At 39.2% G+C, this 18,107-nt stretch overlaps 1 protein-coding gene across 1 annotated transcript in view; it reads left to right on the top strand.

The window, feature by feature from the left end:
- Window positions 1-18,107, top strand: part of LOC122800354 (guanylate-binding protein 1-like) — an 80,213-nt gene that overhangs the window by 13,906 nt on the left and 48,200 nt on the right. The window contains exon 3 of the mRNA XM_044069803.1: window positions 6,045-6,257. Coding sequence (XP_043925738.1) covers window positions 6,045-6,257 — 213 coding nt within the window. The remainder of the gene's footprint in view (window positions 1-6,044; window positions 6,258-18,107) is intronic.

Here is an 18,107-nt window from a genome sequence, read left to right as displayed (position 1 = left end):
TAAATTTCTTCAGAAATCTACTCTATTTTGCTGTATTTTCCCTTCTATACCTCAAGATACATCCTCAGTTTTGCAAATCAAATTTTAGTCCCCACCTATAAGTAATATTTATTGCTGAAAGCTGATTACTTCTCCCAGAATTTTCTTAATCTCCGTAATAGCAGTTTTAGGTGGAATATAAATACATGCCAGTATAATTATCCTCCCTTGTCAGTAGCCCTCACTTGTACAAATGTGCCATTATTATGTTTTTTTCATTTTCTATCACTATTGGAGCACCTGTAGCAGTTAGTATAAGTACTTCCCTTTTAATTTGTCCCTGATATTCTGCTGAATATCCACCCTGAAGTTCTTTCTTTATAAAATTCACATGCTCAGTTCTCCCCAAATGTGTCTCCTGTAGCATTACTATTTGCACTTTACATTTTTTTAATCTAATTCAATACTCTCTCCTTTTTGCCTATACCTGTGAGACCAGTTACATTCTAAGATAGTATGGGAAGTGTCATAATTTGATAAGAAGTTGTTATTCTCACCTGTTATGTATGACAGCTTTTCGAAGGGTATATAACTATTTGTCAAATGGAATAAATATTGAACTAATCATCAGACATAATTTAGTGAACATTTATTCATTTAATGTTTACTTCAAACGTGTGAGATAGTAAAGTAACTAGATAACTGCCACTTCCCTGTCTCACCCATCACAGTATTTCAAACCTACCCAGGTGGTGGCTAAGCCCACATATATATATATATATATATATATATATATATATATATATATATATATATATATATATACACATACACACACACACGCACACGCACACACACACACACCAACTCCAAGATCACACTACAGTCTGGACACTTGGTAACCTTGCATTCCTCATAAATAGCAAACTGTGTCTTGACTACTGATTACCTGAGGCTATATCCTTCAGCAGGCAATGATAGCACTATCACAGCAGGTTCCCATATGGCAGCAGTTTTTGGGTGCACATCTCAGAGTGTAAGTGCTGATCACCCCACATTCCATGATGTCCAGCCTCAGCACCCCCAACCTGCACATGTGATTTAATCTATGGAATTCCTTGGTAAATGTCCAGTAGCTGAACACAGGTTTGGAGAATTTTTCCTCTACCCTACCCCTGAGTCAAGGAAGCCTCTCTTTAGGAAACTACCATTGTCTCTTCTACACTGCTTGGGCCCATGAGGATTGCTTAGATATGAGACAGGCACACTCTGGATATGTACACACTTTCTTGTGTCTACTTGTCTTCAGTGATCTAAGAGTGTACCCTTAGGGAGTATGGTTTGTTACAGGCACTTTGATTTTCTTAGGCCTTTCACAACCAGTAGCCACTTGTGATGTGCATCACCTCATGTGTCAGTACCTAACTGCTTGACATTCATCTGCCCATTTGCACATTGCCTCTACCCCTACTGGACTTAGAGATGGGAGAGGGGGATCTGAGATTTTTGAATATGAGTCATACAAGAATAATGAATCATCCCTTCCTTATAGATGCCTCTACTCTGGGTGGACATTTGTGCTCATAAAGGTTACTGCAGACTGACGTGCTCCTCCTCTACCTTCTCTTCAGAAGTGGTTAAATCACTATCTGGGGAAGAAAGGTGAGGGCACTTAGGTCATCATGTGTTTATCTTCTTCTGCATGATATCTTTTACCAGCCTGGAAGTATCCCATTTCAGCTCACCATGCCCATAAAAGATTACTGCTCTATACACACTTAGGAGAGTGCAGTGACAGCCTAACAGAGCATTCTGTAGCAGATTCCTTTGTGGTGACTTCATTTCTGCAGAGATCTCAAAGACCATAGGCCTGCCACCTTATTACTAATTAATAGTGCAAAGTATGGATAAGATGAGGAAAAGGGTTGTTTCTTCTGCCATGCTGGGGTTTCAGTCACTTCATTGTCTTACCTGTTCTAATCAGTCTTTCCATGTGAAACAGGCATTGATGGAACTGGAATCACTCTCTGACTCTGGGATCAAGGAGGCTCTCAAAAAGGTAGTTATGACCCGTTCTGCAGTGGCCTTCCACCTAACTCATTATAATTTTAATTAAGCAGACACTGTAGCTTGGACAGCAGACTCAGGTAACATTAACAGATGACTTGTATCAGACTGTTGTTTTTCAGAGATGAGCTCAGACAAGCCATTTTAGATTCTGTATTCCATGTTAATTTCCTCTTTGGGCAGGCTTCTCAGGTCCTGATCAAACACTTCCAAAGGAGGAAAAGATGAAGCAAGTGTTGACCAGTGTGCATAGCCTCTACAATTCCAGCCCCTGGATTCCTCTTCCTCCTATCTATTCCAGTGACTCAAGAAGAAGAGATCATGCCCTTGGTAAATTTGAAAGTTGAAGAGAGTCATCAAATATCAGGTAGTGTTGCCTTCCTGACTGCTTGTGTGAAGTGTCCTAGGAACACACAATGACATAATGATTACAAACTAAACTGATTTAAAGGAATACCTCTAGGAGGTAGATTCTCCAAGTTTGCCACAGCTTGGGAGGCATCATCACAGACTGGTGGATGGTACACATGGTCATGATAGCTTGTGTCTATATTCAGGAAAAGCTGCATCAACACAAGGCAGAAACTGCACACATGCAGAAGCCCAAATTCTGGTCTGAAAAATGGCCATAGAACTTACTCATTCTTAGGAGAGGCAAATGTTTCTTTATTCTGCCTTTTTTCCTTATTCTGAGGGTAATGGAAGGATTCTGTCCCATCACATATATCTATGACATCAAATTCCAAATAATGACTTCCCAAAGGGTTATGTCTGTGCAGCTACAGGGTGACTGGTTGGTAATTCTAGGCATGAAAGATGTCTTTTAGTACATTAGGATCTGAAGTCCCCACAGGGTGCTCCTTTGGTTTGCTGTTCTTGAGCTTCTCCTTCAGTACAACATACTGCTGTTTGTTCTGTCCTTTGCATTTATTGGGTGTAGTTGTTGTGGTGGAGTCCTACAAAGATGACCTGTTCCTGATGTCCCCATTGTGAGCTCTTGGAAGCAGCTGTGGCTTGGTCCTTTCTGTGGTTGCAGGCTCTGGGGTTACTATAAAATAGGAGAAGGCATATTTAATCTTTACCTAGTGGGTTGCTTTGGAAACTCTTCACTCTGGTTATACCAGCTTGCAGAGGGTTATTGTCATGGAAACACAGACAATGTCTGTGTGTGTGTGTGTGTGTGTGTGTGTGTGTTTGTGTGTGCATTGTGTGTGTGTGTATATATATATATATATATATATATATATATATATATATATATATATATAAATCAATATATACCAGATCCAACCTCAGTGTTTTCCAATCCAATGCTCTGACTCCCCCCCCTTTAACCATAATCCCACCCTTTCCCCACAGTACCTCAGATCTCATTTGCTACTTGATCCATCATGAAGTGGAATATGAGGGCTCTGATGAATCCTTAGAATAATCAATTTTTGACCTTTTTCTTCTCTCTTTTCTTACCTTTTACCATTAGGTATTGCTACTCATTAGTTTTTCTCCCCTACTCTAAACCATAAACCTATTTTAAGACATTGCAGCTAAAACTCTTTCCTTAACTACTCAAAAATATATATTGCTGTACTTGTTAATTTTCTAGGTTAATTCCTTTTTTTTCTATTGTAGTGTGCTTCTGCTGGGTATTTACAGTTGTCTTTTTGTCATTAGCTATTTTCCTGTCAAAATGAATGAAAACGCTTCTGACTTCAATAAATGATCAGCTTGTGGCCACAAGACTTCCCCCAAGGATCTGTAGTCTTTGTGCATTTACTGTTTGGGTGTTGCCAATTTAGAAATTGAATGTGAAGCCTGCAAAGTAAAAAGAACCAGAAATAAGGTCTGACACACTGAGTCTGGCTCTAAAGACACCAAGGCAATTGGGCCTAGAACCTCACTGGAGCAAAATGTCTTCCATTGTCCCATGTTTTTTGTTTGAAACAGTCCTTCCCAGGCTTCACTCCACTTCCTTCAGGAGAAGTGTCCTTCTCAGCCATCTGCTGCATCTAGTAGGTCCACCGCTCATCAAGGAGTCTATCAGAAGCAGATGTCAACAGAATGATGTGGATGTTTCTGTGGACAGAGATTCAACTGAAGTCCCTCCCTGCAGCTACCTGTGTGGGTGTGCTGGATCTTGTCCCTACTACCGTGCCATTGCTGTCTCCTATACCGGTCAGTTTGTTGAATTGGAAATCAGCAAACCTGAATATTCCCAGTAGAGTTACTACTTCTGCACCAATGGTTCTCACCACCTTGAAAAAGATGGCTTCCCTTACTCTCTCAACTCTAATTGTATCAAATTGGGACAAGTCTCAGAGATGGGGTTAAGAGTTAGGGTCTACTCTGAGGTTTTCGGTGCTGCCCCTTCCAGTTGGTGCCTTGGCTCTCGATAGCTCGACATCGATGTTAGTCTCAGTCAAGTTGTGCCAGTGCCAGGGGTATCCTTCCTTGAGGCATTTGGGGTTGGTCTTCTACCTCTTGGGTTGTGCCACCCATTGATGAGCTTATAAATCTAGGCTGTTAGGGGGCTTGAAAGAAGCCCAGGAAGGTGGAGCCAATTCCTCATAAGCCAGATAAAATTTTAGTGGCTCCTAGAAATAGATCCATTTGGAGCAAAGGTCCCTAAGTAGCTGCAATGGTTGTGGCAGCAGAAACTAAGAAAGAACTCTGTTAGGAAAGCACATCTATCCATCCCCAAATAGAGAATCTAGGCTCTAGATAGGTTTGGAAAACAGATCTATATTTCAGTGACCTTCACACTCAGAACAATGAATTACATCGCACATATGACCAGGTTTCAGAGAAATTTGAAGAAAGAGTTGAATAAATCCCTCTTGGGTAACCTTCCAGTGGACATCCAGAAATCAGTGGACTTCTGGTTCTCTACCCTACAGGCATTATCCAGTTTGACCATTTGCCTGCTTTCCAATGTAGCTTATGGGAAATTGATGGCAGCATGCACTGGCACATTGCCATTCAGTTACATGCCTGATTTGGAGCCTTTGTTCCCCCATTATTGTTTTATCTGTGTCCAGAATTCTTAAGCAAAGAAGTTGAGAGGTAATGCAGTAAACCATACATCTCGGCTATCCCTGATTATGCATAACAGCTCTGATTTTTCCTCATAAAATTTGCCATTCTCCTTGATTTTTCAGGTAGATCACTGAGGATGGCAGAGAGGTCAATACTGTCAGATATTACTGTTTCATAATTCTTATTGTTCAGAAAATACATATTGAAACACAACCTATTGTTCTACTAATTTTTAAGTGTGATTTGATGTTTTGCATGTGGAAAAATTTTAATAAATAAATATTTACAAAAGGAATCTGTCAAGTTGCTCACTTTGGGAAACTATAAAAGTAATGGCTAGATAACTAGGTCCTTCAATCCAGTAAAGTCTATAATTTTGAATAACTAATTCAGACATATGATTTGCATTTGACAGCATAGTATTGCCTGTAACTTAGATGCCTCTAAAGGCGTATTTTTAAATGCAGTGGATATGCTGCTGGGTGCCTTTCTTGAACAGTACCTCACCGACAGCATTAAACACAAACTTCAGTTGCATTAGTCACATTAAACATGGCTGGAGAAACAGTGTTCCTCTGGCAGCTGCACTTAGCTGAATTTACCACATTTCAGAAGTATTTTTATTCTTACTTTGATTCATATGACCATGTTACCAATGCCTCAGCATTTCACATCTCCTTAGCATGTTGCAGAAATGATAAAAAAGAAATAGGTTATCATTAAAACTGTATACATTTCTTCAATTAAAAAAATATGAGGATAAATTAAAACTGATGTGCTAATTTTTCTTAGCTGTCAATATGAAATTGAATCCTGCATACTAAAAGATCATAGAAATTTTATTATTAAAATGTTATCTTTAAATTTTCGTGGTTTCTTATGAAAAAGCTGACTATGCTATGGAGCCATGAAAATCAACGTTTATATTGAACTGTATGTATTATATGATGTCTTTTCTAATCCAGGCCAAAATACAAAGTTTGTATGAGCAGTACTGTAGAGAAAATGAGAAGGAGTCTGAGAAGAAATGCCGAGCTGTGCTGAATGAGGTAACTAAAGAGTTAGAGAAGAAATTGAAGAAAAATGAATATGTAAAACCAGGAGGGTATACGATGTACTGTTTTGATCGGGACCATGCAGAGGAAGCATATCTTGCTGCACCAGGAAAAGGTGTCAAGGTACTGTGTTTACTTTATCACAAATCACTTAAAAGAAATTAATGTTTTGTAATTATTCAGTCTGTAGTATGCTTGTGCTAAAACTGTACTTAACAGGGACTAATTTCAGAGACAGAAATTTTCACTCTTAACAGACCTAATGTGGAAGACAGCTGCACTGAGTCCACACATTTGTTTCAGAGACTAAACATGAATGCATTCTAGTGGTCAATAACATTGTCTGATTTGCATATTATGTTATGGTCAGTCTGTTTACCAGGTGGGTGGCCTGAGCTAAACTGGACCATTGTCCCTCATGACATAGGTCATACAAAAAGGTAAGTAAAATAAACATATTACACAGTATGTTCATGCATGTGCACAGTGTATGTGTCTCATGCAGTGCACTATGAGTCTTCAGCAGCCAGTGCATGGGCACAGCGTATGTGCCACATGCAGTGCACTGAGCTATGACTTTTTAGCAGCCCATGCATGTGCACAGTGTATGTGCCTCACGTAGTTCACTAAGCTATGAGTCTTCAGCAGCCCATGCATGTGCATAATGTTTGTGCCTCATGCAGTGCACTAAGCTATGAGTCTTCAGCAACCCATGCATGTGCACAGTGAATGTGCATCAGAAGTACAGGCTAACACAGAAGGTCTTTGGCTAACAAAATTTGCAGATGACTGCAAACTAGAAGCCATAATCAAAACTCCTAATGATGTGGACATCCTGCAAAAGGGCCTCACTGAAACAGATGCCTGGTGTCAAAGCCATGGGCTCAAGCTCAATGCCAAAAAATGCATTGCCATCCCTTTTGGTAAAAACTCTGTACCCATGAACTACCACATAGGCGGTCGTCTACTTAACATCAAAAGTGTGATAAGAGACCTTGGGACACTGGTGGACAGTAGTCTCTCCTTTGATAATCACATCGCCACAGTAGTCAGGAAATCCTTCTACATGGTACACCTCATCAAAAAAGGTTTCTCATCCAGGAAAAAAGAGGTCATTGTTCCCCTCTACTCATCACTCATTAGACCCATTATAGAGTACTATGCCCCTTTTGGTATGTACCATACAAGACATCTACAATAACTGGAAAGGCCACAGAAATACCTCACAAAGAGGATTACTGGCCTCAAACAGATGCCCTACACAGACCATCTCAAAAAACTCCATCTTTACTCTGTCGCATATCGCCTACTCAGAGGCGGTCTCTGCCTAACATACAAAGCTAGGTTAAACTTAGAGCTGTTGGGCATGCTCCACTTAAAGAAATCACAATCCCTCCGAGCTACATTTTCTGGGGACCTAAACCTTGTCACCACAATAAACAGGCTTAACAAACGAAACTGAATAAAAACTGTAGAAAAACCAAAGGTGGAAACGCTCCAAAAGCCCAACGGACCACTCTGTAGATGAAAAATGAACACTAGAAACGATAAGAATCCAATTTCATATATTTAATTTAAGCACAACACACAGGCTTTTCGTCAGTATCACTACCAACTTCTTCAGAAACGGAAACAGCGTCACACAGTTAAAACTTCATTATATACTAAAAACAAAGATGTCACATGTTCTCATGACTATGTGTTAAATGTCTATTTCGATCATTTATTGGAAACCTGTGTATTATAAGCCTTTACTTTTGTATTATTGGGGGGGGGGGGTCAGTTCCACAGTTTCTAGTAGTAGCCCTCTATTTGACAAGGAATGTACTAGTTTTCGTTCATTAAGAATGTTGTATGAGGGTTTCCATGTGGTCTCACAGATCTTAGAGAACATGTGACGTCTTTGTTTTAGTATATAATGAAGTTTTAACTGTGTGACGCTGTTTCCGTTTATGAAGAAGTTGGTAGTGATACTGATGAAAAGCCTGTGTGTTGTGCTTAAATTAAATATACGAAATTGGATTATTATCATTTCTAGTGTTCATTTTTCATCTACAGAGTGGTCCGTTGGGTTTTTGGAGCGTATCCACCTTTGGTTTTACCACAATAAACAGAGCATGCTGGAGGGATAGATTCCTGTCCCAGAGACTTCCCATACTCTGGAACAAACTAAATATCTATATCAAACAAAGCTCCTCATTAGCACTCTTCAAGAATAGTCTTGATGATTAGATGGGAGATAGGAAATTAACCCCGGCGATAATTTCTGCGGCTCCGCTTGACAGGGGCACAGGAAAATAATTTTCTTGGGTAGCAAAAGCCAGGGTACTATTTGGCTAGGCCTATATAGGCCCTAGGGCCAATAGCCTAGTACCTACCTATGAACCTATGCAGTGCACTAAGCTATGAGTTTTTAGCAGCCCATGCATGTTACAGTGCATGTACCTCACGCAGTGCACTAAGCTGTGAGTCTTCAGCAGCCCATGCATGTGCACAGTGTAGCCTCATGCAGTGCACTAAGCTATGAGTCTTCAGTAGCCACTGCATATGCATTGTCTATGTGTCTTATGCTGTGCACTGAGCTATGAGTCTTCAGCAGCCCATGCATGTGCAAAATGTATGTTCCTTATGCAGTGCACTATGCTGTGAGTCCTCAGCAGTACATGCGTGTGCACAGTGTATGTGCCTCATGCAGTGCACTAAGATATGAGTCTTCAGCAGCCCCTGCATATGCATTGTCTATGTGTCTCATGCAGTGCACTAAGCTATGAGTCTTCAGCAGCCCATGCATGTGCACAGTGTATGTTCCTCATGCAGTGCACTAAGCTATGAATCTTCAGCAGCACATGCATATACATAGTGTATGTGCCTCATGCAGTGCACTAAGCTATGAGTCTTCAGCAGCCCATGCATGTGGACAGTGTATGTGCCTCAGTCAATGCACTAAAGTATGAGTCTTCAGCAGCCCATGCATGTGCACAGTGTATGTGCCTCATGCAGTGCATTAAGTTATGAGTCTTCAGCAATCCAAGTACATGACTAGAAATTAGGGAAAAGTGTTAAGACTGTCCTGTTGAACAGGATTTGATTTCTATAGCCTTTGTTTACCTACTGTGTGACCTTGAGCAAGTCACTTTAGCCCTAAAAAGTGATTGTGTGTCTGGTGTGCCTACCTGGTTAACAAATGAGCATTATTATTATAAAATAAGCAGTACCATAAAATGGATGTTTTAACTATGACAGAATTTTTAAGGTTATGCTTTGTCATTATCATAAATGGAGACAGACAATCTTCCCTGCTTATGCTAAGACACAACATCCAAGTACCCTCCTGTATTGTGCAGTCTGTGTGCACACAAAGACCCAAACAGCACTGAAATGAGACAAAAGCTCTTGAAATTACAATTTTTAAAGCAATGATGTACTATCACCGTTACCAAAGATGCCACAAAACTGCATACATGTTCACTTTCGCAATTCATTAGTAAAACTCAGTTTACTCTCTCCAAAGCAAAATGGAAGTCATTTTGGACATATAGCTAAAACAGCTCTGCTTACCATTCAAGATAAAATTAATTAACTAAGAAACTAAGGACTTAGTTACAACATTATTCTTTGAGTTATCCAAAGCTTATGACATTGTCACCCTTTAACTACTTCTAAACTGGCTAACCACCTAGATGTAAGCAAAACTACTATACAATGGGTACATAATTTCTTGTGAGAAATAATGAACTAACAAATAAACAATACATAAAAATAAACAATAAATAAAAATAAACAAGCCATTCAATAGTAACACACATACTCTTCATTCAAACCCATAAGTGTAGGCATCCAACAAGGATCTATCCTGGGCCTTATCCATTTCAGCAATTTAGCAATCAGTACATTGTTTATACTTGAACCAAAATAGATACGAAACAATGCACCTTATACAAAGTTAAACCTTATTTAACTGGGCATGCAAGACACTGGATACATGGCAATATTCTTGTTCTATACTATTTTTACCTTTCTAATAACCTTCTCCTCCCCCTCTTGTCCTTACTCAAATAATAATTTATAAAATTATTATATTTACTACTTCATCTGTTCTATACCTCATTTTCTCCAATTTTTAACTCTTACTGATAATCTAGACTCAGAATGCATCCACCTACTTTATTATGCTTCTTTTCCCTCTTGTGTAGCTTTACTACCATTGCTATCTGTTCCTACCCCTTTACTTTCCCAAATCCATGTACTTTAACTCCTGCAGACTTAGACTCTTCTCTCCTTGCTTTCTCTCAACTCCAGTCTATCTGGCTATTTATTTATTTTATTTATTTCATTTTGATGACTGGGGTTGTCCACTGAGCAAAGAAGAACCCATTTTCAGTGGAGGTCTGGGCAGGAGAGCTCCAGGCATAAAAATCACACATTATTAACATTTTACAAGATACATATAATGTTTAAAATATACAGTATATGATATATGCAACATCAATATAGTAGACATAGTAGTTTAGGTACAATTTGAGAGTTGAGAAGGCTGCACTGGTACAATACATGGTAGAATAACATAGGTAATTTAGGTACACTTTGAGAGATTATAGATTCATAGGTTCATACTAGGCTATCTGCCCGAGGGCATTTATAAGTCTAGCCCATAGTTTTGTGGCTTACGCCACCCCTTTAGTTTGGAGAAACTATGCCCATTATTTTGCTGTGCCTCTGTCGAGCAGTGACACTGAGGTGACCCCTGGGGTATATTTGCGATCTCCCATCCATTGGTCAAGATTCCTCTTGAACAAGGCCAGCGAGGTGCTCTGCCTCACATATACCGGGATTTTGTTCCACAGCATAGGGAGTCTTTGGGTGATAAATCTATCCCTCCAGCACGTCCTATTAATAACTGTGTCGAGGTTTAAGTCTCCCGCCCTTGTGGCTCTGAGGGATCTAGATTTTTTGAGGTGAAGCATGTTCATCAAATCTGGGTTTGACATGGCCTTGTATGTCAGGCACAGGTCACCTCTGAGCAAGCGGTAAGCAACTGAATAGAGCTGGAGTTCTTTCAGTCGGGCAGCATAAGACAGATTTTTGAGACCCTTTATCCTTTTGGTGAGGAACTTTTGTGGCCTCTCCAGCTGCTGCAAGTGTCGGGTCAGATACATTCCGAATGGGGCATTGTACTCAATCATTGGTCTGATGAGTGATGAGTATAGGGAGACTATGACCTCCCTTGATCTAGATGTGAATCCCTTCATGATAAGGTGGGCAATGTAGAAGGTCTTCCTAACTACTTTAGCAATATGAGTGTCGAATGAAAGGCTACTGTCAACCTGGGTCTCCAGGTCCCTGATAACTTCTTCTGTGATCAGTGGATTGCCACTTATATGGTAGCTAGGGGTAACCTTGTTTTTCCCGAAGGGTATGACTATGCATTGCTTGGCATTTAACTTTAGGCCATGGCTCTGGCACCAGTTATCCGTTTCTGTGAGACCCTTCTGAAGGATATCTGTGTCAGATGTGTTTTCGACTATGGCGCCCAGTTTGCAGTCATCTGCAAACTTTGTCAGCCATAACCCTCCTGTGTTTGCTTGTACTTCAGAAAAGTAGATGCCAAACAAGAGTGGGCCCAGGACTGAGCCCTGTGGGACACCACTTGTGACAGGCTTTGAGTCTGACATGGCGCCAGCAACTCTGACCCTGTGGGTTCTGTCATTCAGCCAGTTTGCAACCCATCTTGTAATGTATGGGTTTACATTTAAGTTGATGAGATTTCAATGATAACCGAGTGGGGTATTGTATCGAAAGCCTTCGCCAGGTCTAGGTAGGCTGTATGGACTGCCTTCCCCTCGTCAATGGCCTTGGTGACTGTTTCGAAAAAGTCAACCAAGTTTAAAAGGCATGATCTGCCTTTGACAAAGCCAAACTGGGTTGGATCCAAAGTCTGCAAATTCCCTATGTCTTTATTTATGAGATCCATTATGATCCTCTCCATGGCTTTGCAGATAAGGCTTGTCAAGCTAATGGGACGGTAGTTTCCAGGGTCGGTGGAGGCACCGCCTTTGTGAAGTGGGACCACAGTCGCTGTGTGCCACTCCCTGGGTACGTATCCGGAGGTGAGACTAAGATTAAACAGCTGTCCTAACTGCGGGTTTAATTCCTCATTGAGTTCGTGGAGCACACAGCCGGGGACACCATCAGGTCCCATGGATGCTGTGTTCTTTGCCTTGGAGAGAGCAGTTCTCACCTGGGCGTTAGAGATGTTTGGGGGGCTACAATCATTTGGTATAGATATCTCTCCTTTTGGGGGAGGGGGGAGAAGTTTGCACTGAACCTGTCAGCCAGTATGTTGGCAATGTCTGTAGGATCAGTAATCTTCACATCATTTTGAACTAATTCTGAGCATATCTGGGAGTTTCCTCCTATGTTTCTGACATAGCTAAAGAATGCCTTATGGTTGTCTTTAGAGTCCTTAGCTATTTTTCTCTCAAAATTAGCTTTGGATGATTTTATGAGAGCTCTTAGCTTTTTACTTATAGTGAACAGCGGTGTCTTTCCTTTTAAGGATTTTGCTCTATCTTGTAGTAGCTTTCTCCTTTTGTTGTAGAGTTTGTTTATGGCTGGGGTCCACCAGACTGGACGCTTGCCTTTGGTACAAAGAGTGCACAGATTGTGAAATGATACAGGTACCGTGAATAGTGGTACAATATAGGCAGTGGACTGTCATATATGATGAACAGTGAGAAAGAAGCAGACGTGTTGGAAAACAGAAATGTGGAGATAGCCAATAAAAAGTTATTGGACATAGTAGGTTAGGTACACAATGAGAGTTTGAGAGAGCATATAGGAAGAGAGGGTGGTAGTACATCATAGGTAGTGGACTGTCAAGTACATTGAGCATTGAGAAAATGTATACATTTATTGGAAAAGTAGTATATCATTACTAGTACAAATTAATATTTCCATATCGGTGCTATGGGATATAAGTTATGACTACCATAGGGTGGAGGAGTGTTTTAAGTTGGAGCGTGACAGGGGCCATAACCATGATATTACCTGAGAACTCCTCTCTAGTACCCCATTTTATACTCTGTACTACATTATAACTTCTATGCCTATTGTACTGTTACACTGCTATACAACCATATATGAATGTGACAGTTATACTGCTGTACAACTGGATATGAATGTGACAGTTATATTGCTATACAACTGGATATGAATGTGATAGTTATACTGCTATACAATCGGATATGAATGTGCCAGTTATACTGCTGTACAACTGGATATGAATGTGACACATACTGTTATAAAACTGGATATGAATGTGACAGGTATATTGCTATATAACTGGATATGAATGTGATAGTTATAATGCTGTACAACTGGATATGAATATACTGCTGTAAAACTGGATATGGATGTGACACTTATACTGATATACAACTGGACATGAATGTCACAGTTATACTGATATACAACTGTGACAGTTACACTACTATACAACTGGATATGAATGTGATAGTTATACTGCAGTACATATGGATATAAACATGACAGTTATACTGCTGTACAACCTGATATTACTGTGACAGTTATACTGCTATACAACTGGATATGAATGTGACAATTACACTGCTATACAACAGGATATGAATGTGAGAGTTATACTGATGTACACAACTGGTTATGAATGTGAGAGTTTTACTGCTATATAAGATGATGTGAATGTTACAGTTATACAGCTATACTGCTGGATATGAATGTAACTGTTATACTGCTGTTCAACTGGATATGAATGTCACAGTTATATTACTAAACAAATGCATATGAATGTGAAAGTTATACTGCTCTACAACAGGATATGAATGTGTGAGCCATACTGCTCTACAACCTGATATGAATGTGACAGTTGTTCTGCTATCCAGCTGGATATGAATATGCCAGTTATACTGCTGTACAACTGGATATGAATGTGAGAGCCATACTGCTGTACAAGCTGATATGAATGTGACATTTATACTGCTATACAACTGGATATTAATATATCAGTTATACTGCTGTACAACTGGATATGAATGTGACAGTTATACTGCTATAAACAACTGGATATGAATGGGACTGTTATACTGCTATAGAACCTGATATGAATGTGACAGTTATACTTCTGTACAATTGGATAAGAATGTGAGCATTGTACTGCTGTACAACTGAATATAAATGAGAAAGTTATACTCCTATACAATGAGATATGAATGTGACTGTTATACTGCTGTACAGCTGGGATATGAATGTGGCAGTTATACTGGTGTACAACTGGGATATGAATGTGACCGTTATAGTGCTGTACAACTAGTTATGAAAGTGACAGCTATACTGCTGTACAACCAGATATGAATGTGACTGTTACACTGCTAGACAGCCGGATATGAATGTGACAGTTATACTGGTGTAAAGCTGGGATGTGAATGAGACTGTTATAGTGCTGTACAACTGGTTATGAAAGTGGCAGCTATACTGCTGTACAACTGGATATGAATGTGACAGTTATACAGCTATACTGCTGGATATGAATGTGACTTATACTGCTGTTCAACTGGATATGAATGTGAAAGTTATACTACTATAGAGCTTGATATGAATATAACAGTTGTACTGCTGTACAGCTGGATATGAATGTGACAGTTATACTGCTATACAACTCAATATGAATGTGAGAGTTATACTGCTGTACAACCTGATATGAATGTTAGAGATAAACTCCTATACAGCTAGATATGAAAGTGAGCGTTACACTGCTGTACAACTGGATATGAATGTGACAGTTGTACTGCTATACAACAAGATATGAATGTGACAGTTATACTGCTGTAAAACAGGATATGAATGTGACAGTTATACTGCTGTACAACTGGGATATGAATGTGACAGTTACACTGCTAGACAATTGGATATGAATGTGACAGTTACACTGCTATACAACCAGATATGAAAGTGACAGTTATACTGCTATGCAACCAGATATGACTGTGACAGTCATACTGCTATATGACTGGGTATGAATGTAAAAGTTACACTGCTATACAACTGTATATGAGTGTGACAGTCATATTGCTATACAACTGGATATGAATGTGACAGTAATACTGCTGTACAACTGAATATGAATGTGACAGTTATACTGCTATAAACTGGATGTGATTGTGACAGTTATACTGCTGTTAAACTGGATATCAATGTGACAGTTATAATGCAATACAACCTGATATGACTGTGGCATTTACACTGCTATACAACCTGATACAAATGTGACAGTTACACTGCTGTACAACTGGATATGAATCTGACAGTTACACTGCTGTACTACAACAGGATATGAATTTAAGAGTTATACTGCTGTACACAACTGGTTATGAATGTGACAGTTATACTGCTATAAACCCTGATGTGAATGTGACAGTTATACAGCTATACTGCTGGATATGAATGTCGCTGTTATAATGCTGTTCAGCTAGATATGAATGTGACAGTTATATTGCTAAACAACTGGATATGAATGTGACAGTTGTACTGCTATACAACTGCATATCAGTGTGACAGTTATACTGTTGTCATTCTGTATATGAATGTCACAGTTATACTGCTGCACAACCGGATTTGAATGTGATATGAATTTGACAGTTATACTAATGTACAACTGGATATAAATGTGAGCGTTACACTATTGTACAACTGGATATGAATGTGACATTTAAAGTGCTGTACAACTGGAATATGAATGTGACAGTTATAGTGCTATACAACTGGTTATGAAAGTGACAGCTATACTGCTGTACAACTGGATATGAATGTGACAGTTATACTGCTAGACAACTGGATATGAATGTATCAGTTATACTGCTATACAACCAGATATGAATATAACAGTTATATGGGTCTATATCAAAATTCCAAAGAGGTACAACGCCGAATGTGAAAACATCGAACCCAAAATATCAAATGGTGAAAATAGTGAAGCTCCAGAACATCGAAATCTTACTTAGGGCAAGATTTCAGTGGGCCGTTCCATGGCTTTGCTATTTCCTCCACTGTGGTGCAAGCGTTACGGACCTTAGGGTTAGGGTGCAGGTTAAGGCAAGTGGATAGTTAGTAATGTATGTATGGTGCAGTGTAGGGTTGTGTTTTGTTAACTATATGTGTATGTATTAAATAATTTGTGTATAGATTTGTAGGGTACGTGTGCGATATTACAGACCTTAGGGTTTGGATGCAGGTTAAGGCAAGTGGATAGTTAGTAATGTATGTGTAGTTTAATGTGGGGTTGGGTTTTGTTAAATGTATGTGTGTGGTTTATTTATTTTGGTGTGCTTGTGTTGGGTGTATGTTTCTCAGAACAGCAAATTTTTTCCTTGGGAAAAAATGTGCTATTCTGAGCATGCGATGTTTTCAATATTCAAAATTCCAAGTTCGAACATATGGTGTTCAACATTTTGGAATTTCAGATATATGATATAGACCCCAGTTATAATGCTAATTAACCCGTAATGAATGTGTCAGTTTCACTGCCATGCAACCGGATATGAATGTGACATTCATACAGCTATACAGCTCGATATAAATGTGACAGTTATACAGCTGTGTAACTGGATATGAATGCAACAGTTATACTGCTATACAACTGGATATGAATGTGATAGTTATACTGCTGTACAACTGAATATGGTTGTGATTGTTATACTGCTATACAACCTGATACAAATGTGACAGTTATACTGCTGTACAACTGGATATGAATGTGACAGTTATTCTGCTGTACAACAAAATATGAATGTGAGAGTTATACTCCTATACAGCTAAATATGAATGTGAGCGTTATACTGTTGTACAACTGGATATGAATGTGACAGGTATACTGCTGTATAGCTGGGATATTAGTCTGACAGTTATACTGCTTAAAAAAAGGATATGAATGTGACAGTTATATTGCTATACAACTAAGATATGAATGTGACAGTTATAGTGCTGTAGAACTGGATATGAATGTGACAGTTACACTGCTAGACAATATGATATGAATGTGACAGTTATACTGCTATACAACCAGATATGAATGTGACAGGTTTACTGCTATACAACCAGATATGAATGTGATAGTTATGCTGCTGTACAACCTGATATGAATGTGACAGGTTTACTGCTATACAACCAGATATGAATGTGATAGTTATGCTGCTGTACAACTGGATATGAATGTGACACTTATACTGCTATACAACCAGATATGAATGTTACAGTTATACTGCTATACAACCCGATATGAATGTGACAGGTTTACTGCTATACAACCGCATGTGCATGTGACAGTCATACTGATATACAACTGGGTTTGAATGTGAAACTTATACTTCTGTACAACTGTATATGAATGTGACAGCCATACTGCTATACAACTGGATATGAATGTGACAGTAATACTGCTGTACAACCTGATACAAATGTAATAGTTATAATGCTGTACAAATGGATATGAATGTGACAGTTATACTGCTATACAACCTGATACAAATGTAATAGTTATAATGCTGTACAAATGGATATGAATGTGACAGTTATACTGCTGTACAACAGGATATAAATTTGAGAGTTATACCGCTGTACAACCTGATATGAATGTGACAGTTATCCTGCTATACAGCTGGATATGAATGTGACAGTTCTACTGCAATACACAACCAGATATGAATGTGACAGTTATACTGCTATACAACCTGATATGAATGTGACAGTTATACTGCTGTACAACCTGATATGAATGCAAAGTTATACTGCTATAGAGCTGGATATGAATGTGACAGTTATACTGCTGTACAACTGGATATGAATGTGGCAGCTCTACTGCTATAAACAACTGGATATGAATGTGACAGTTATACTGCTATACAACTTGATATGAATGTGACAGTTATACTGCTGCACTACTGG

This window comes from Protopterus annectens, chromosome 4.part0 (assembly GCF_019279795.1).
Source record: "Protopterus annectens isolate FY-2018-M chromosome 4.part0, PAN1.0, whole genome shotgun sequence".
Taxonomy (NCBI): Eukaryota; Metazoa; Chordata; order Ceratodontiformes; family Protopteridae; genus Protopterus; species Protopterus annectens.
The sequence above is the reverse complement of the archived record's forward strand: the minus strand, read 5'-3'. Positions and strand labels throughout refer to the sequence as shown.